Raw genomic sequence first — 21,457 nt, forward strand, 5'->3', positions numbered from 1 at the left:
GAAAGATAAATGTTGATTCCTGACAGAATGGCTATAGTTGGAAATTGTAGACTAGCATGATAGTCTTGTTTGCTGATGCATTCAAGAAAAAAGATGTGTCATTTCCCAATTGTTTTCCAAGAATCTTCTTCATTTCCAGCTTTGAACTTTCCTAATTTCTATCAGCCAATGAATAGAGGACGTGTTTCAGACGAAAACTGGTTAGCTATAAGTATATGGTGCAAGTTCACCATTAATCACTTAGAATTATGATTAATTAAGTAGAGAGGAAACAAAGATCAAAGTAAAAAAAGAATGGAAATATCAAAAATTGTTAGTATCTCATTGCTTGTTATCCTTTTAGCCTTAGTTTGCTCTGCGACTTCAAATTCTGTTGATGTGAAGTTCTTGCAATGTTTTTCCTCTCATTTGCGGAATTCCAAGCCAATTTCGCAGGTTATCCTCCCCAGAAACAGCTCCCGCTACTCATCTGTCTTGCAATCTTCCATTAGAAACCTGAGGTTCTCGAGCACTTCAGCTCTGAAACCTGAATTTATTATCACCCCGTTTAATGAATCTCACATTCAAGCAGCCGTAGTCTGTGCTAAGGCATACAATATGCTGATAAGAACACGAAGTGGAGGTCATGATTATGAGGGTCTTTCTTATGTTTCTGATGAGAAATTTGTACTAGTTGATCTTGCCAGTTTGAGATCCATCAGTGTTGATATAGAAAGTGAGAGTGCATGGGTTGAGTCTGGTGCAACTCTAGGAGAGTTGTATTACAAAATTGCAGAGAAAAGTAATGTCTATGGCTTCCCTGCCGGGAGCTGTCCTACTGTTGGTGTTGGAGGACATATTAGTGGAGGTGGATTTGGAACCATATTTCGAAAATATGGGTTGGCTTCTGATGCTGTTATTGATGCCAAATTAGTTAATGTTAATGGAGAAATTCTTGACAGAGAATCAATGGGAGAAGATCTCTTCTGGGCTATTAGAGGGGGAGGAGGTGCGAGCTTTGGAATCATCTTGTCATGGAAAGTAAGGCTGGTTTCAGTTCCTCCAACAGTAACTGTTTTCAGCGCTGCAAGAACCTTAGAACAAGGTGGAAGCAAGCTTCTCCATAAGTGGCAAACTGTTGGTAATCAGCTTCCTGAAGACCTTTTCCTCCACGCAGTAACAGGAGTTGTGGTCTCTAGCCCGAACAGCAACCGAACCATTCAAATCTCATTTGATGCATTATATCTTGGAACAGCTGAGCAGGTTATCCCTCTGATGCAATCTAAATTTCCTGAACTTGGCATCACAAGGGAAAACTGCACCGAAATGAGTTGGATCCAATCTGTACTCTACTTTGCTGGTTTCCCCAAGAATGAATCCTTAGACGTTCTGCTTAATCGGAAAACACAACCCAAGGAATTCTCCAAAGCAAAAGCAGATTATGTGCAAGAACCCATTTCAGAGACCGGACTGGAAGGACTATACAAAAGACTTCTTGAATCAGAAACATCAATGCTAATCCTGACACCGTATGGAGGAAGAATGAGTGAGATATCAGAATCAGAAATACCTTTCCCTCACAGAAATGGAAACTTATACAAAATCCAATACTTGGTCACTTGGGATGTGGAAGAGGAAACGAAGCAGCATATAGAGTGGATCAGAAGTCTGTATTCTTACATGGCAGCTTATGTTTCAAAGCTCCCTCGAGCAGCATACTTGAACTACAGGGATCTTGATTTAGGAAGGAACAAGAAGAAGGGCAACACTAGTTTTGCACAAGCTAGTGTTTGGGGGCTGAAATACTTCAAGAATAATTTTAAGAGGCTAGTAAATGTAAAGACTGCAATAGATCCTTCCAACTTCTTTAGAAATGAACAAAGCATCCCACTACACTCATTCAAGGGAGTTAAAAGGGGAAAAACTAATAGTCTATAAAAAACCAAGAAATTCTTAGATAAATTTAATCACCTATTTTATTATTATTTTATCTACCGACGATGACCAGTTGATAAATTAAGTTTATTTATTAATTTCTCTCCACAAAGTATAAGCAAATGTACAATATACAAGTATAATTAAGATTACTTAACTTTTATTGAATAAGAATGCATAGAAAATCATGTACTCGAGAGTGACACTGAAAGCCTTCTTTCTTCTTTCTGCTTCTTCTTCTTCTTAGTCTTCCCCCTTATCTAATCATGTGACTAAAGTTACAAGGAAAATGCCAAAGACTCTCGACATTGTGCATAAAGTCATATTGGACCACTTCAAGAAAATTTATGTATTTTTATAATTAGCTATTGACAACTACCTGATACCTTTATAGAAAAATTATAATAATATTATTTTCATTTCATAATTCTTATAATTTTAGTATGTGAATAATATATTTTTAATTAAATTTTAAAAGTTTGCTACAATTAAGTATTTGTAACCGATTTATGCTCATTGAAATGCTAACTAGACAAATTTCAAGCTTACCTTTACTAAATAAACTACTCTATCTTACAAAATTGATGAAAAAAATAGGCTTAATTGTAAAAAGATTTTTATATTTTGCATTTGTTATTAAATTTAATATGTGATTTTTAAAATTTTTTAAAATTTCAGTATAATATTTTAATATTAATTTTAATTTTAGCATTCAGTAAAATTATTAACTAAATCTGTTGACGTAAAATGAAGTTCGATGACAAAAAGAAAAAAATAAGCTAAGTCAACGTCTCATAATAAAATATTATCGTTTAAGTACATAAGATGAATCTTATATACTTAAATGATAATATTTTAATAATGAAATGAATCAACAATTCTAACAGTGATCAAACTTTCTTTTTATTGTCATCAGAATCTACGCTACATCGATAAATTTGACACATAATTTTTTTAAAATTAATATTAAAATATAATACAAAAATTTAAAAATTACATGATAAATTTAACAATAAATGTAAAATATAAGATAGCTCAACCTTTACAAATTGAGAATTTTTAATAATAAAATATATTTATTGTCACGATTTGTAATCATATATATATATTATATTATTTATTTTAAAAATAACATATATTGGTAATTTTAAAATAGAAATATTACATAATATTTTTTTATTACTTATCTCTAAAAAAATTCAAATGTTTACATTAGTGAGACTATGACTCAAACTTTTAAAATTATCAAAGAGCAATTTGTAAAATTGAGTATTAATTTTAAGTTTTAACCTATACTTTCTCTCAGTCAAAATCAAATGTTTAGCAGCTGAGTTGGCATCTACATAAGCATGTGACTAATACAGTATTTGTGGAGCCCAAATACACATCACACTAACATTAACCAATATCAATTAGTTTTATTTAATAGAATTAAAAAAAAATTTAAAAAAAATTAACCTCACTCTTTAAATTTTACCCCACTTGTATTATCCAAATATTCCTATTTTCTTCTAAATTAAAACCTCCCATCAGATATTTTTACATTGCACTTGAACTATAATAAATTAAATTAATTAATTTAAAAGTATATAAATAAAATAATAATAATTTATTCTAGTTTAATTAAGTTATTAAACGTTAAATATGAAATTATATTAAAATTCTAAAAATAGAATTTTGATCCCCAGCAAAGATCCCACTAGATATGCTATAAATTATGGTTTTAATCAACATCTTAGTGGGCACAAGACATTTAAATGTACATAGAAAAAAGGCTGTGGCGAAGTAATGTCGGTTTTGGCAATCACATGGTTTCCAACTACCAAACGAGTTTGTGGAAGATCGTACTCCTTCTCATCACAACTTGATCAATAAATGCAGGCGAAGGTGCCCATATGATTAAATTTTGATAAAATTCATAACTTTTGGGAAATTATTGGTTTAACAAAATTCGGAAAGCAAGCCATACCTAATATAGTGATAATCTCGTAATGTTTAAATCCTACTTTCTCAGATAGTAGTTCGCTATTTTTTTTAATTAATTTTAAGTTTTTGATTCGGGTACTGTGGAGCTCGAATTTGGCTCATCAAGCTGTTTGTATTTTTTCTTTCTGTTCATATGAATTACTATGGAGCAGTTTTGTTTTATCCATGCTTGATTATGGACTAGGACTACTGTTTGTTTAGTAATGGAGAGCAGCCAAACCCCATTATATAAATATAAATATGTATATTTTCTCATCCAACGGTGAATCGACGAGACATCTTTGCTCAAATGTCAAACGCGAGCTTATCTGTTGATTTATTCATGGGTGCGGTGAGGATTATCTGTTTTAGTACTCAAATATAATTGCGCGTGTGAGTGGAGTAGGACCCACTTGCCCAATCCAGCCGAGCTTATTCATGGAGCAAGAAAGACACTTACTAAAGTGGCAGACAGTTGTAAAAGAAAAAAAAAAAAAAACTCTTTAAGGCAATTTGATTGGCAAAAAACAGTTGGTGTTATTTTGAAAATGATGTTGCACTGTAAGTTTTTAGTTCTTCATATTTATGCCTTTGAATTGGACATACAGAGGTGTTGCAGTTTAGGCATTTAAAAGAGAAGGAATTAGAGAGAAAAGAGAGCAAACAGTTTTTTGTGTTTGTTTGTTATCTGTGTGTTTGATCATACAGAAAGAAGGGGGGAGAGAGGAGGATAAGAAGTTTGAGGTAAAGGTCATTTCCTTGTCTCTTCAACTGGGTTTATTTTTGTACATTTATCTTGTGATTTAATGGTGAGGATTATTTGTTTATTACTGAAACATGTGGTTATGCTTGTGTTTATCTGCTGATTTGATTGTATCAGTTGATCTGGTGGTGGAATCCTTATTCTCAGTTTGAATGAAACCTGCTCTCCTATCAGAAAAGATGTGAAACTTTGAGTTTGATTGTAGCATCTTGTTTGCTGAAATGATACATTAATTGTAGAAAAGCATGGAATTTGCAACTCTTCTCAGCATGATTTCTTCATTTTCTTTCTTCTGCAGTCCGTTTTATGTGTTTTGGTTTTGTAGTTGAATTGGTGCCAAAGGATTCATGTACCATTTCCCTGTGTAATACTTTTATAAGTCTATAAGAGTTTTGTTTGTGGGTTTATTCAACAGCAGAACTTAGTTTTATCCAGATGCAATTCTACCAATGCAATGTGTAATGAAACTCTGTTCATCCTGTGCCTGTCTTGCATAGTTGCAATTAAGTGGCTTTACCTCCTCTTGATTTGGTCTGAGGTTTAAATAAAACGGAGTTACAGTGTTGAAATGAGGGATAGAAAGGGTATTCAAGTAGATTTTGACAAAGGTAGATGGATTTTTCTGAAGTAGGCGAATTCTTGGGATGAAACACAAACCCTCATCTTACTCGTAACAATATTTTTCAGGCTTCTCTATGTCATATTCCATCTTTTTTGGGTTTTACTTGACTGCCTTGACATTACATGTTGAATTTGCAACTGTCTGTATCACTGTATGAATACAATATCCTTTCGGTTTCTCATTGACAATTGATGTACATTTGTTTTTTTGTTCTTTTTCCCTGATTCAATGTTGCAATATGCTTATATCATCAAGTTTTGCTGAATGGAAATGCGAGTAGCGTGCAATAATTTGTTTGACTTATATGTAACAGGTTTATGCAGAGTATGAGTATTCTTCTGGTTAAAGCAAATCCAACTTCAACATCTTCAATCATGTACTCAGTCTCTTAAAGAACCAACCCTCTGTTTAACCATCTTAGGGGAAACCCAAATATCTCCATCCATGGAAACCAAAGCGCTTCACTTTCTGTCTTTAGTATTCATGTCTCTCCTCTCTTCATCGTCAACCTCTTTCACTCCTACAGACAATTACCTTCTCAATTGTGGCTCAACCACCAATACTTCACTTGACAACCGAGTTTTTGTTTCCGATTCTTCAAAATCGGGTTGGTTTGTTCTCTCAACAGCCCAATCCATTTCACTAACAAACCAAAACCCATCTCCAAATTTGCCTTCTTTGCACCATACAGCGAGAGTTTTCACTTCTTCTTCGAGCTACAAGTTTAACATCAAGAAGAATGGGACTCACCTTTTACGTTTTCACTTTTCACCATTTGCAGCTCAAACTCTTAACTTATCCACTGCAAAGTTCAGTGTTTTTGTTAACGGCTATAAGCTGTTGAGTGATTTTAGTACCAAAGTTGTTGTGATTAAAGAGTATGTGCTGATATTAGACGTTGAAGTGGTTGAAATTTTGTTTAGTCCTGTGAATGAATCCGGTTTTGCATTTGTTAGTGCTATTGAAGTTTTTTCAGCACCCCAGGATTTTATTGTTGATTATGGAGCTAGGTTGGTTAGTACTGATAGAATTGAAGAGTACAAGAATCTTTCTTTGAATGTTTTAGAGACAATTCACAGGATTAATGTGGGAGGCTCGAAATTGACACCTTTTAATGATACTCTCTGGCGAACTTGGATCCCTGATGATGATTTTCTTGTTCTGAAATCAGCTGCTAAAAAAGCAGTTACCACTCATTCTCCTAATTATCAGAGTGGGGGTGCCAGTGAAGAGATTGCACCTGATAATGTGTATATGACTGCACAGGTGATGAATAGGGATAATGCAACTGTAGGTGCAAGATTCAACATTACATGGGATTTTCCGGTGGGTTCAAGTCATGTTCAACACTTGATTCGAATGCATTTTTGTGATTTTGTTAGTACTTCACTTAATCAGTTGTACTTTGATGTTTACATAAATGATTACTCTGCTTATAAGGATCTTGATTTATCGTCGCTTACATTCCATGTGTTGGCATCTCCAATCTACATAGACTTCATTGCAGATTCTGATGATTCGGGAGCAATTCGTATTAGTATTGGACCTTCGGATTTAAGTACTTCTTTGAAAGTCAACGCTATTCTGAATGGGGTAGAGATAATGAAGATGGTAAATTTTCATGCTTCACATAATAGTTCTAAGAAGACACTAATTTGGATTGTGTTGGGTTCAATTCTTGGAGGCCTTGTTCTATTGTCGTTGCTTGTAATTGCAGTTCTGCTCAAACGTAAACGGAAGAAGAAGACACTGAAACCAAGGCGTGCAGAAAGTGCAGGATGGACACCTTTACGGATATATGGAGGCAGTTCTCGGAGTAGAATGTCTGAAGTGACTGTCATTGCATCTCCTGGCCCAAATGGTTATCATAGCTTGAGGTTCCCTTTTGCCGACATACAACTAGCCACTAACAATTTTGATGAAAATCTGATTATTGGTTCAGGCGGTTTTGGTATGGTTTACAGAGCAGTTCTTAAAGACAACACGAAGGTTGCTGTAAAAAGAGGTGTACCAGGATCTAGGCAGGGACTTCCAGAATTTCAGACTGAAATAACAGTTTTGTCTAGGATACGTCATCGTCATCTTGTCTCGCTCATTGGATATTGTGAAGAGCAGTCAGAAATGATACTTGTTTATGAGTATATGGAACGGGGACCATTGAAGAATCATTTGTACGGTTCAGGATGTCCACCTTTGTCATGGAAGCAAAGGCTTGAAATTTGCATTGCTGCAGCAAGAGGTCTTCACTACCTGCACACGGGTTCAACACAAGGCATCATTCATCGTGATATTAAGTCGACAAATATTTTGCTTGACCAGAATTATGTAGCCAAAGTTGCTGATTTTGGCCTTTCAAGGTCAGGTCCATGTCTCAATGAGACTCATGTAAGCACTGGTGTTAAAGGTAGTTTTGGGTATTTGGATCCAGAATATTTTCGTAGACAACAGCTTACAGATAAGTCTGATGTTTATTCATTTGGAGTTGTGCTTTTTGAAGTACTTTGTGCTAGACCTGCCGTTGACCCATTGCTTGCCAGGGAGCAAGTAAATTTAGCTGAATGGGCAATGCAATGGCAGAAAAAGGGCATGCTTGAGAAAATAATCGATCCGCATCTTATCGGACAAATTAGTCAAAGCTCTCTGAAGAAATATGGAGAAATTGCAGAGAAATGTCTGGCTGACTATGGCGTTGATAGGCCAACTATGGGAGATGTGTTATGGAACTTGGAATATGTACTTCAACTCGCAGAATCCGGACCATCGAGAGAAACGTGCGAGGACAGGAATGCAAATGCACAAGAACTCGCATCATCTTCTTCCATGGTGGCTCAATGTTCGTCGAGCAATGCTGATACTGAAAGAGATGATGATGGTAATGGTGGCTCAGACATATCAACAAGCAAAGTGTTTTCCCAGTTGATGACCAATGAAGGGAGATAGTTTTAAATATAGAATACACATCTGATAATGTGAAATACTCTTATCAGGCCTTATACTATTCTCAGGAATTCTTTGAAATGATTCTGGAGGTACAAATCTAACCATTCTTTGTATGATTTCGTTCAGAATTTGTTCCCACAGCCAAGGACAAAGTTAGTTTTCTGTATAAATCTAAAGCTGGTTCTCCAAAATAACCAGACAGACCAGCTTTGGTACGAGGATCTTGTTGATGCTATACTATGTATAATTATTTAAGCACTCCAAATATTGCCTTTTTTATGTGTGCTTTAAATATAGGAAAGAGAATTTTATTTGTAGATTATGTACCAAAATTATTCCTGCAACGGTGGATCATTAATATATTTTCACATAAGAATTTGATTTCAAATAGAATATTATCTGCTATAAGAGTTGAGATTATTTTCTGAATTTATATTGATATTTAATATACATATTTTAAATAATACAAAAAATAAAAATCATATACACAAACTTAAAATAAAGCTAAATAGTTTAAATCGAGTTTGAATTTAAATTATTTGAGTAATTTGATGAGTTATGATAGAATTTCATAATATGCGAACTCAAATATTTTAAATATATTACTAAATTAAATTCGAGCTCAAAAGAAATGAACTTTAATCGATTTCAAATATAGTAATATTTTAACTTGAATAAATTTGGATAAAATCGCTTTTATCATTAAACTAAAAAAAATACAATTGAGGCAAGTTATTGGATCACAACAGTAACCTTTTTTTAAAAGAATAATAATAAAAAGGCCAAAAGAATCTCAGTCTTAAAGGAAGAGAGTTCAGCCCATGTTAAAACAGATTGATGGACTTCTGGCCTTTTTAGTTTCAAGTTTGAACAAAGGGATAATGTATTCATTTCTTTCATAAGCCCACTCAGGCCCAATATCCGGGAGCTCTGGCCCAAAATTGTTACCCAATCCTTAAAGAGCTCTAGTCATCAAGCTTGACCAGATACATCACCAAATATTTAAGAGAAAATTTCATGTGCTATGGGTTTTTTCCAAATATTTTTCCTTTTCACAGTAGTAATTTCTTTTTATGCTGCTTTTTTTTTTCTTTTTACTATTTTTTTTATTTTTTATTTTTTATTTCTTTTCTACGGGTTGCCGCTTTAATATATTATAATTTTATAAAAATATTCCAAATAATAAAAAAATGAAATAATTATCAATTAATTCTTAGGGTTTTTTATTAGAAAAAATTATTCAAAAAAGTTAATAAAAAGATTACAATTTTTTTTCTCTGCAAGACCATTTAAATGATTCTATTGAATTTAAATAGTTTTATTTTAATTAGTCTTGATAATATTTTTGAAAAAGATTAGCATTGCTGTAACAAATAGCTTTATAATTATGTAGTTAGAAAAAATATTTAATAGAAATCAAACATCAATTGAAGAAAGTAGAATAAAGAATTAAATAATCTTGAAATATATTAAAGAATAGAGCAGGAAAAATTGAATTGTTAATGATTGGTAGTGTGCGGTAAAGAAAAAAAAAGGAGAAAGAATATTTTTCTTTGCATACATGCTATGTGTGAAATTTCTTTAAGTAAAAGAAAAAATGGTGGAATGAGTCATATTTTAAACCAAAATGGAGAATGAATCTTTTTTTTTAAAAAAAAAATGAAAGAAGAAAAAAAGAAAAAGAGAAATTGAAGAAGGAATGAGAAAGAATTAATAAATAGAGAATGGTAGAAAATTAAAAAAAAATGAGAAAGACTCTTTACTTTTTCATGCATGATATGCGCGGCATTTCTTTTAAGTATTTTAAATGTGGCAGTTTGTATGCATATCATGTGTCTTTTTATTATGTCATTTGTATTATTTGCTGCAATAATTTAATGTATCATGTATTATATTGTATTGCCATATGCATTTTAGTTTGGTTTTTGTTGTTTTTTTGTTTAGATTGGCTTATCTTTTGTAAAAATCAACATTTTTATTTCAAAATATATAGATTTTGATTTTTTTTTATGCTATAATTTACCTTTAAGTATATTATATTTTAGTTTATTTTTGCAATAATTTGACAATTTTGGTTCATTTTTGCAATAAAGTATTTTTCATTTATTTTCTATCATGCTATAGTTTACCTTCCAATATGTTATTTTTTGGTTTATGTTTTTTTTTTTTTTTTTTAGTTTATTTTACAATAAATCAACATTTTTATTTCAAAGTATTTATCTTTTGATTTATTTTTTATTATGTTATAATTTACCTTCAATTATGTTATTTTTTAGTTTATTTTTGCGACAAATCAACATTTTTGTTTATTGATATCATGTTAGATATGTCTTTCCAGTATGATGATTTTTGGTTTATTTTTAATTTTTTTCTTGTATAATATATCAACAATATTTTTAGATTTGCTCTTCACCTTTTCTTTTTCAAAATTGATATTCTGAAATTAACTCGAATTGATTAATCATTGTTGAAACTCTTGTAAATGTGTCGATTCATTAATGTTGGTTGGAAATCTACCAAAATAAATAAATATTCAAAAATAAATAAATTTATGAGATTTATAATTTTATTTTAAAGATTCTAGAATCTCTCAACCCAAACGAGGCTGACAGGATTAGTTTATTTTTGAAAATAAAAAATAAAATCATAAGGATTAATTCGAATCCTAGTTATGTTTGTTCTAAAATTTGAAAGTTTAAAAACCCGATTTCTCTAACTAATTAATAAATAATTTTTAAATACACATGTCTTTAAAATTCGCCCCAAAGTATAAATTATATAATTAATATCTCGCCCATTTAAATCACATTACAACTATATATTATGACAATTGTTTTCTTTTAGCTCTACCATAAAGATATTCAAGACTAGTACTTCGATGGTATTACTAATAGAATTTGCCATATTTTATAAAATTTATCAATTATTCTCATATGATAAGAAAATAAGATTGTAAAATGATTTGAACAGTTTGAACTGGATTCAAAGTTGGCTCATTTTTTAACTCTTTTATACTCGTACAAAAATTATAATAATGAATTTAATCTTATTATTAATCCCTTTAAGAATTTGACTTGAGAAGACAAAAGTTTAGTTCAATATATTTATGAGCTTTTAAACTCGCTATAGATATTATCTATAATACTAAGATACATATTTTTAAGAATTAATTCTATTTATATGATAACAAAGATAAAATTAAATAAATTTCTTATAAGTTAAAATAGAGATTTTATACTTAATTAGAAAACATATTTATACACTCACAGTCACATATAAATTGGCAAATCTTCTTTTATGAGATAAAACTTGAAAAGAATACACAGTATGTAATTTTTTTTTTGCAAGCTAATTTTTATTTTAAAATTTCTTTGAAATAGAAGAAGACCTAAAAAGGTCAGGAATACATAAGAGTTTTCTTAGCTACATTGTGTGTAATAACATTAAAAGATCTTTTAATAATTCTAAAGATAACATTCGAAAAATTAGCTTTTATTCAAGAGCATATAGATGAGATGATAATGATATTTTCTAGCTTAATTAAGGTATTAAATTCGAACTTTGAGTATGCAGCTATGTCAAAACACTTGAGATAATATTTTTGTCACCCATAAGAGTCTCGCCCGACACATTCTAGATTAATTCTAAACTAAAAAAGAAAAGCTAGCTTTTGATACTAAAATATTGACAAGAAGAGTTGAAGTCTCCAAGCAAGGCATATGAAGGTTGATAGCACATTTGATGATGACTTGGGCGTCCCCTTCAACTCTATGTACGTTTCTCCAACCATTAGCAATTGCCCACAGCGTACCTTCCCTAAGAGCCAGACCTTCAAGGACAAAGAGGAAAGCAATGGCATCGACCTTCTTACACCATGACAGGCATCCTCGATGCATGCCTGAACAACTTCACTTGCAAACCTGTTTAATTTTATTTTCAATAGAACAAAATCTTTTTATTTAGTTATTTTTTTAAATGGATCTTTTACATAGCTTTGAGCTTATTACTCTTTGTTGGTTTTTTTCTCACTAGTTCCATTATTATTAAAATGTGTTTTATTTTTATTATTCTCATTTATATGTTAAAAATAATAAGAATATTAATATTTTGAATAATTTGAGATTGATTCGGGCTCGATTCTTTTTTCAACTCGTTCAAAATATGTCAAATTCGAATCGATCTTGATCACTAATATAATTTCAAACGAACTAAGTTTAAATAATAACATGTTCAAATTGGCTTAGTTCAGTTTCGCTCCTAATAAAGCATAGGCAAAATTCATTATTAAGTTTCTAAAAGTTTCAGTTTTATTCTACTAAGTTATTAATCTTTTTATTTTATTTTATTGAACTCTCATATTTTTATTTCTTTATTTAATTAAATTTCATATATATATTGAGTCCTTATATTTTTATATATATATATTGAGTCCTTATATTTTTATTTTTATTTCAATTGAGAACTAATAATTCATCAATCAAAATAAAAATAACAACATATGAGCTTATAGAATAAAACAAAAATTAAAGTTAAATAAAATAACACTCAAAAGTGTAAAAGACTTTCAAAAAAAAAAAAAAGCATTTTGCCTAAAATTATACCAATTCATGTAGATCATGAACTAACTTGAGAGGCTATGTCCACTTTGACAAGTAATAGGGACAATGGCTAAGGTTTACCTAATTTTTCTTTTCCAATTTTTTTTAGCCTTAAGAACAAAAGACAAGAATAGAAGTGGGATGGTATAATTTAATAATCTCAGTAAATAAGTCTTATTTACAAACCTACACTGTCAGGCTTTGACTAGTGAACACTAACAAAGTATTGTAAGGAAGCAAATAATAAATTGGCATTTGGCAATGATTAAGGAAACTTATAGAAATCTAATCCAGATTTATTATATATATATATATATATATATATATATATTATAAAATTATTGATCAGGTCAGCTTAAATGTAGTTGAAAAATGTGTAATGTCTATACTTTAGGGTTCATATTTTCCTACCATTCCAGATTTTGTTACCTAACTGCATGGGGTAGCGATAAGCTTGGCAGGAAGTTGATAATGATAATTTTATTTGTTTATATATGATGACCCAGCTGCCCCTTTTACTTTCTCCACCATTTGTCTCTCTATTTTTTGTTTTCATTTACTGATCAATTCCGACTTATGCTGGCAGCAGCATTACAATGTTTCATTTAGAGATAATTATTGAAATCCCTCCACTTTTTAACCCAATTTACTGCTGATAATGTATATTTTTTTAAAAGTTAAGGTCCATTTAATCAGATTCTGAAACAACAGAAAGTTGTAAATATGAATTTTGTATTTAACTTCGTTGCGATTTAATAATTTTCTCTAGCAAAGTGGTAGAAATATTGGATGACTTGAAAAGCCTAATCAACAAAATTCAGTTGATACCCTTTTTTCATAAATTTCAGATAGGTTGAGCCTTTATTTTTGCGTATATTATAAATTTCATTTAAAATATTAAAAAGGAAAAAAAGTGTCGTGATATTTTTATTTATAAAAAAATAGAGAGATTGAGTTTGAGTATGATTATCTACTGGGTATATGTTCTCACTTATACACCAAACATATAGATGATTAATATGTATTTATTAGTTTTAAATAATATAATATGTGTTAATCATCAAATACTAAAGTGTAAAATACCTATGTATACGTGTTACTTCTTTATTTGCTATGATGTACATACCAAATTCAGTATCAATATTAATAAGTATTTATCACATTTATGGTAGATATTAAGGAATGATTATTTTTTATTGCCCACTACCCATTACAAAGTTAGTAAATTTTTTTAAAAAAATTGTTACTGGAATTTTGCCTCTATTATGTTGTATGTTGATGGTCTAGAATTGCTCAATGTGTACTGGAAATTGATGATTGAATTGAAGATTTTATATGGTATCATCTAAAAGTTTGAACAGATTTATATTTGGATGTTTTTGAATTAAAATTCATGAGCATTTACATTCTTTTCTAACTGATAACCATTTTATCTTAAATGAGAAAATTACTTTGCCTGTGAACCAGAAAAAGAAAAGTAAGAAAAGAAAATGAAATTTAAGCTCTTATATAACAAAAAAGTAAATAATATTAAGACTAGTTTGATAGGTAAGAGAATTTATTATTTACGATTAATTTTGAGATAAATCACATATAATTGATGCTAATCGATAAAGAATTGCACATTATTGATAATTGAATTATTAATTCGATAATTTTTTTTATCATTTATTTGAAAAGAATTCTTATAGTTATTAGCACGATGATAAGACAATCATAATAATAATTTAGGCATCATATTTTCAGTTTATGAAAATAATGTTTTAGTTGAAAATCTTAGTAGGTGAATTGATAAGATTCCTCATTTTCTGAGTTCATATTAGAAATAAAATGCAAAATAGATCTCAGCATATATTTTTAATTTGTGCAATCTTTTTCTCTTTTTTGCCAAAGAATAAATTCATTGAGAGCAATCAGCCCTTAACAGAGCCAAAAGATCTATAAGGAGCAGCTATCACAAATTAGAAATATATTAATTCAAAATTGATGAACAACTCTATTACAAATTCTGTAAACAAAATTAACAGAAAATCTAAGAACAGAAATATTAGGAACAATGGGATCAATCTCCCAGGAACCAGAATCAGACTTGTTTGCATCTCCTTAACCAAAATTAGATTATCAATTTAAAAAAATGCAAATCTGTACTTTATAATTTTTAATGTTAGAGCAAGATATTGATCATTATAGGTGTTCAATGTCGGAGCATATTGTTAATGATAGTCAAACACTATATACATATGATTGAATAAAATATATAGTATGAACTTACTTGGCTGACATTGATATGTAGTAGTTATTGGGAATGGAATCTTAAGACTTAAGAAGAAAATACGAATCCCACTTACCCTACAAACAATTGAGTGTATTATCCAAACTAGTGGTCACAAATTAAAGAAATGCCATTAGAAAAAAATAAAAAAGTCTAATTGGAACCCATAAAAACCCATGATTGAAGTGGTTGAATTGCTGCATATATTTGCAGAAACCATTGTTAGATTACTAGTAAAGCATATATATGGGTCCAAAAACCTGGACCACTAAATGCAAAGAGAAGTGGTACGCAGAGCAAAGGAAAACCCTAGTGTGCAAGACCCCAAGAGGCATACAATTGTGGAGAGTTTGGAAAATGGGAGTGTTGGGCCATTAATTATCACCATTTTCATCAAAGAAAATGGGATGAGGTAGGTGAGTATTGAGTTGAAATTCTTGGACATGAAAAATCTTGAAGGTTGGTGTTGGTGCAGAGTTTAGCCCATATAAAAGTTTGCTTTTTGTGCTGAATTTGAAGATTCAAAGAAAATGGGAACATGGCAATTATGCATATACATATCTTCAACGTTGCAGAAGCAAATTGAAGATGGCGCATTAAGCGGTGACCAATTTGAGCGTCACTGTTTATAGTGACAGTGACGGAGGAGGAGGAGCTGTTCCCTTGAACGTGGAAAAGAAAGAAAAAGATGTTGTAACTTTTCAATTTAGCAGACTTTAGTAAAATTGAACCTTTATTTTTTCTTTCTGTTTTTTTTTTTTTTTTTTTTGCTTTCTTTTTCAAATGCACCACATGGTTTCTATTTCTTGTCCATTAAAAGGAGCTCAAGACTAAGTACAACCTTTTCTTTTTAATGGGATTTTGTTGTCGAAAGATGAATCCTCACCTGGGTCAGTATTTAAGAACTTTTAGGGATCCAACGTCGGTCTTTATATATATATATATATATATATAAAGAAAATTGTAAAGCTTATGCAGCCAATATGAATACATGATGTCAAAAAAATGAATTGTAGCTAAAATTCTATATGATCTAACTATGGTATTTCAGTTTGGTGAGGTTTAATCTCTGATTATGTGGATAAAAACATAATTGAGGGTGCCACGTATTGAGATTCATGAACCAAATTAATTGTGTTTTAATTAATTTTTTAATTAAAGACAATATTAATTCTTAAACTTTCTTTACAGTTTACTCGGATATTTATAAATATAAAGAGATAACATGTTAAAAAGATAACTATAAAGTTTGAAATTAAGGAATTAAATTGGGATAAAAAAAAAAACTAAAAGACTTGAAAGAAACTGAAAAGAATTAAATTGATAATCAAAGGAGTTATAAGAATTGCTGAAAAGAAACAGAAAAATGATCCACTTGATTGTCCTTTGCTGTAAAAGCTTGTAGTATTCAACCTGTTCCCCCTCGACTCATTTATCCATTCTGTATTTAGAGCTCTCCAGGTAATTGCTTGTTAGTGCTCCACAAATAGTTTTCAAGCTAACTTCTCCATGTAGCACGTCTTCAATTGTCTGTGACTGAGTGGAGTAGTTCCTCATGCCTACTTTGTTTTTCATACAATCCTCTTCCATTTCTCTTCCATAACATTTTCCTTAACTTAAACTCCTATTTGTTCTTAATTCCCCACTAATCAGATAACTCCCATTTGCTTAATTAATTAATTAAATCATATAAATAGTGAGTTTAGCTTAATTAGCATCAAACTAATATATCATGCTAAAATTTTATTTGTGGTACAAAAATATTGATATGTTTCTTATGGTTCACAAGAGAATATGGTATCTTTATATGGAATCGCCAATCTATTTATTAGTTCTTATTTGTGGTGTAAAATTTTATGGAATGTAGATAGTGGGTTATATGATCGATTCGATAGAAAGGGAGTAGTGTGTTTTTTGTTAGATATTCCCTGAAAATAATCACTACATCTTACTCCGATTTCCTTTTAAGTTTTATATTAATAAATTTTAATAAATAAATATTAGTATATTTTTTAAAAAGTTGTATGAATCTTTTCTATGAGTTAATGGGTTCTCCTTATATAAAAGTGGTGGTATGAATTTTTCTCTTAGTGGAAAAAAAATAAAGAGATTAAATTTAATGTGTAAATAATCGTACTCATCAAAAGACATATATAATATAAATATATGATTTAATACTATAGAATAAGACGTACTTCCTACGAAATTTAATCTATTGATTTATCAACACAATTGATGTTAATTAGAAATAAAAAATTTTATATATATTTACTAATATTTAATATGTATTTTTATTTGTTACATAAAAAATTCATTAGTTCTCATCAATAAAATATCTATTTATATATTTTCTTTATCTATATATTTCTTCTAAAAGAAATTGATCACACCTGAAATTTATTAAAAAATTTATTTTATTTAAAAATAAGATATGAAAGAGAAAATAAAATTAAAAAAATAATTTTGATATTATAAAATATATTGACTTACTAATATGTAATTTATTTAAAAATTCTATCTAAATTATTAAACTATTAATATTCATTCAAAATATATAAATTTTATAAATTTTAGACGTACAAACCAAACACAACGTTAAAGTGTATAAACTAAAATGAAATTTCCATCATGACAAACATATTTTTCTCTCTTGTGCGATTCATCTTAAGGCAAGATTTGTGCAACACGTTAATTTGAGAGATAAGTATTAATTAGAAACATCATATTTTTCCTGGTTCCAAAACTGATCTTCACGATTGCACAAACACCTAAGTTTAGAACATAATTAATTAATGTTACGTGTGTGTATATATGAAATCAAAATATGAACTCTAATTTTACCTGGAAAACGAGGTAGATGTGATGGGTAATGTCAGCATGAAGTATGAATGATTAATCTTGTAATAAGTTGTCCAGATTAACCATGTGAATGTCTTAATTATTGGGTGATCAGTGTGATACCTGGGCGATTGTTAGAAGCCAACCTCAGGACAAAGCTGTTCATAGGAGTGGGCTCCATCTTGACTCACCTTACCACTTCCACTTGCTTATTTTCCTATATATCAAACCTTCTTTATTTTCCTTCCTTCCCTTCACAAGATTGGGGGGTTAAATCCAAGTATATATAAAATATTAATATGTATTACTTTTTTATTTATTATGGTATTTACATATAATGTTGAGTTTTCATTCGTTGAAGCGTTTTTAAGTTATATTGCTGCGAACCAATTTATTATATAGTATTACTGATATAAACTAAAAAGAGTTTAGAAATTTTTTGCATTTCTGTTCACTAAACCGGTTGATATTAATACACGTTTATCAATTTAAAATAATTAAATATGTATCAATTATTTAATATTAAAAGTGTGAAATATTAGTATAAATTTATTATTTTTTTATTTATTTTTTGATTGTAACATTCTAAATATGTGTTAAATGAGTTACGACTAAGGAAGCATGTGGCATGGGCCCAAGCCATCATTAGAGTATCCATAGTTGTTCAAAATAAATATTCCTTTTTTTTTTCCTTTCTAGGAAGATAATCTTCTTCTAGGCTTTGTAATAATTAAAAGATGAGTTCATGCAGACCAAGTAATTTAAGTTTCTTCATCTCACAGTTTTTTCCTTCGAAGCAATTGCTGAAGTGAATGTCTCAGATGCAAGTTAATGCTGTATCATTTATTTATCAGAACTAGGGTTAGAATTTCTGGCTAAATTAAGCAAACTTGTACTCATCATTATCTCTCTATACATCTATATTATTTACCAAATTTCCCTGCTGAATTTTGTGTTTTTTCCTAGAGTAACTGATTCAGATATTCCATGTAAAATCTTTATACATGTATTGGCTTGTGAATTAAACATTTGGCAGGAATAGGCACAGAAAAGCTGCCCCAACAGCACAATAAATTAAATTAACTAAATGAAAGAAGAATTCAGGAAGGAAAATATTACATAAGTTTACGTATTACCAAGCATAGAGTGATGCTAATCTTTTTGGTGGGTACCATAATATAAGGGAGAGCTTTGCTAAAATAATAAAAATAAATCACCTTTTAGACCAATCTTTTTCCAAAGTTTAAAGATGCATACAAATAACATATTTAATCAAAGTAAGTAATCAATTTAAGGACCCAAAAGTTATGGCAGAATAAAGTTTTCATCTAAATTCTTTTTTTTTTTTTTTTAGGATAAATTCTGATTTGAAATTGACAGTTATTGCCTATTAACAAAGCAGGCATGATGGTGCCTAATTGTTCCTCTTTGTTCTTCTTTTAACAAAGCCAAATTGGCCTGCCGTTTGCTTTCTGATAATTTATTCTAATTAATCTTTTTTATTCTTCCAATCCACTGCTGTAAGGTCTGTTCTAGATTTTATATTTCTTAATAAGATACAAATAAATCATGATCATTGCCAGGCCCGTGAAAGATCCACTTCTCTGCAATGTCACATTCATGTCATGTAATTTTCTTAATTACTGTTAATTTGAGGAAAACATGGTTGAATTAATATATATATATATATATATATATATATATATATATATATATATATGGATTTTCTCAAAGCTTACATTCATTAATTACTTTAGAGCATTACAATTGGGATAATACCGTTATATTTCATTTAATTTTAAATTGTGTCAATCATTTAAGATCAAAGTATAAAATACTCATATATATGTGTTATTCTCCTATTAGTTGTGATATAAACACCAAGCTTAGAAAAAAAAATTCAAAATTTAATTCATTTCAGTTCCATCGTAGCCTACCTAAAAGTAAGCTATAGCACAACTCATTTCAATTTGATTATAGTCTACTACAAAAATGAACTATGCCATAGCATAATAAGAGCAAAACAATGTTGGATGAGTGACAAATAATTTTAAGGGCTTACATTTATATAAAAGAAGAGGACATAAATTTTAAATTTTATAATTATTTTATATCTAATAATAAAGGTAATAGGGTGTAATATACACAAAGTAGCAAAAGAAAATGAACAAAATTGTGACAAAAAGAATGTTTGGGCAAACTGGTTTCTTCTTATTGAAGATGTGGAAAATGAATATAAAGCAATAATACAAAACCCTTATTCATTCAGATTCATGTATGCAATTATTAAAGGTAGGTCCTTGTTGAAAGATTCACATCTTATTGACTGTTTTTGCATTTTTGTTTTTTATGGAACCGAGCCACGGGCTGGTTTAGGCCTAGAATCGGACCGAAATGGATCAACCCAATGAACTCGAATCGCAAAGGAACCAGTTTAATGTCGGTTAGTGTCGATTCTCCGGTTAGAACTGAAATTGTTAATTCTGATTTTAACTCAGAAAAAAATAATTGATTTTAATTATAATTTTTTATTCTTTTAAGTTGGTTGGAATTGAAACTGTCAATTAGAACCGACCACTTTCCAACCCGGCTTCAAAAGCCATTATCCCTATTTATAATTAAATTGATATATATATATATATATATATATATATATATATATATATATATATATATATATGATACTATTGATTATATGATACTAAAATATAATAAATTCAAATGTATTTATCAGTCATATTTTTCATTTAAGGTGCACATACTTGAAAGAGATAAAGAATTACCTGTCTAATTGATTTGTAGTTTTAGGTGACATTTCAGTTCTATCTTTTCATGTTTCATATTCTTGAAAGCTTTTTCTTAAATTATCAGTACGATCCATGATGATATGTCTAATTAATTTCCCTATGGAACAAGAATATAAGTAAAATATAAATATGGACTTGGAGTTAATTTCTTGTTTGGCTGCTTTAAAGAAAGTGGAAAAACGCTATTAATAAATAAAAGTCAAAAACAAAACAATTGTCGGCTGGGTTTTTTTTTAATTCTCGATAAATCCTGAATAGAAAAATGGAAGTTCGAATTTGAAAATTTTATTCGATTCCTATAAAGCTCTCTAATTTAATAATAATTAAATGAATTAATACACGTGCAATCGGTTATAATTCTCTGCTAAAGTACTATAATTTATTGATTTTTATACATATTTTTAAAAAAATTTCTCAACTCATCAAAATTATACTTTTCAAAGTATTATTTATTAATCGTGTGCTATACAAGAGAAAATACTAGAAAAGTACATGTTTACTCATTTAGTACAAAACAGAAAATTCAAACTTTCAAGAACAGTGTGCCCTAATCACTGTAAATTAGGGCCTGAAATGTAACATATTTTCTTTTGACCTCACAATTTATTAGAAACTAATTATTTACTTGTACATTATTCTATGTTATTATTATTATTATTTTAATTACAATTAAATGTAAAATTTTCAACATTTTTATAATTATTTATCACATTTTAGAAGGTAATACTAATTTAAAAA

General features: G+C 29.6%; 2 protein-coding genes across 6 annotated transcripts; both read left to right on the plus strand.

Moving 5' to 3' along the window:
* Window positions 1-258: 258 nt before the first annotated feature.
* Window positions 259-1,961, plus strand: LOC8265493 (berberine bridge enzyme-like 26). Its single transcript, XM_002523114.4, has one exon. It carries the CDS (start codon window positions 295-297, stop codon window positions 1,915-1,917), a length of 1,623 nt encoding a protein of 540 aa, XP_002523160.1. The 5' UTR covers window positions 259-294; the 3' UTR covers window positions 1,918-1,961.
* A 1,740-nt stretch (window positions 1,962-3,701) lies between these two features.
* LOC8265494 (probable receptor-like protein kinase At5g24010) lies at window positions 3,702-8,521 on the plus strand. 5 transcript variants are annotated; one of them, XM_015721774.3, is made up of 2 exons: window positions 3,702-4,688; window positions 5,578-8,521. In XM_015721774.3, exon 2 carries the CDS (start codon window positions 5,709-5,711, stop codon window positions 8,202-8,204), a length of 2,496 nt encoding a protein of 831 aa, XP_015577260.2. In that variant the 5' UTR covers window positions 3,702-4,688; window positions 5,578-5,708; the 3' UTR covers window positions 8,205-8,521. The 5 variants fall into 5 exon arrangements, with proteins under 5 accessions (XP_015577260.2, XP_015577259.2, XP_025013856.2 ...); XM_015721773.3 differs by having other exon boundaries at window positions 3,702-4,629; XM_025158088.2 differs by having other exon boundaries at window positions 3,702-4,623; window positions 4,760-8,521.
* The last annotated feature ends 12,936 nt before the right edge of the window (window positions 8,522-21,457 follow it).

This window comes from Ricinus communis, chromosome 4 (assembly GCF_019578655.1).
Source record: "Ricinus communis isolate WT05 ecotype wild-type chromosome 4, ASM1957865v1, whole genome shotgun sequence".
NCBI lineage: Eukaryota > Viridiplantae > Streptophyta > Magnoliopsida > Malpighiales > Euphorbiaceae > Ricinus > Ricinus communis.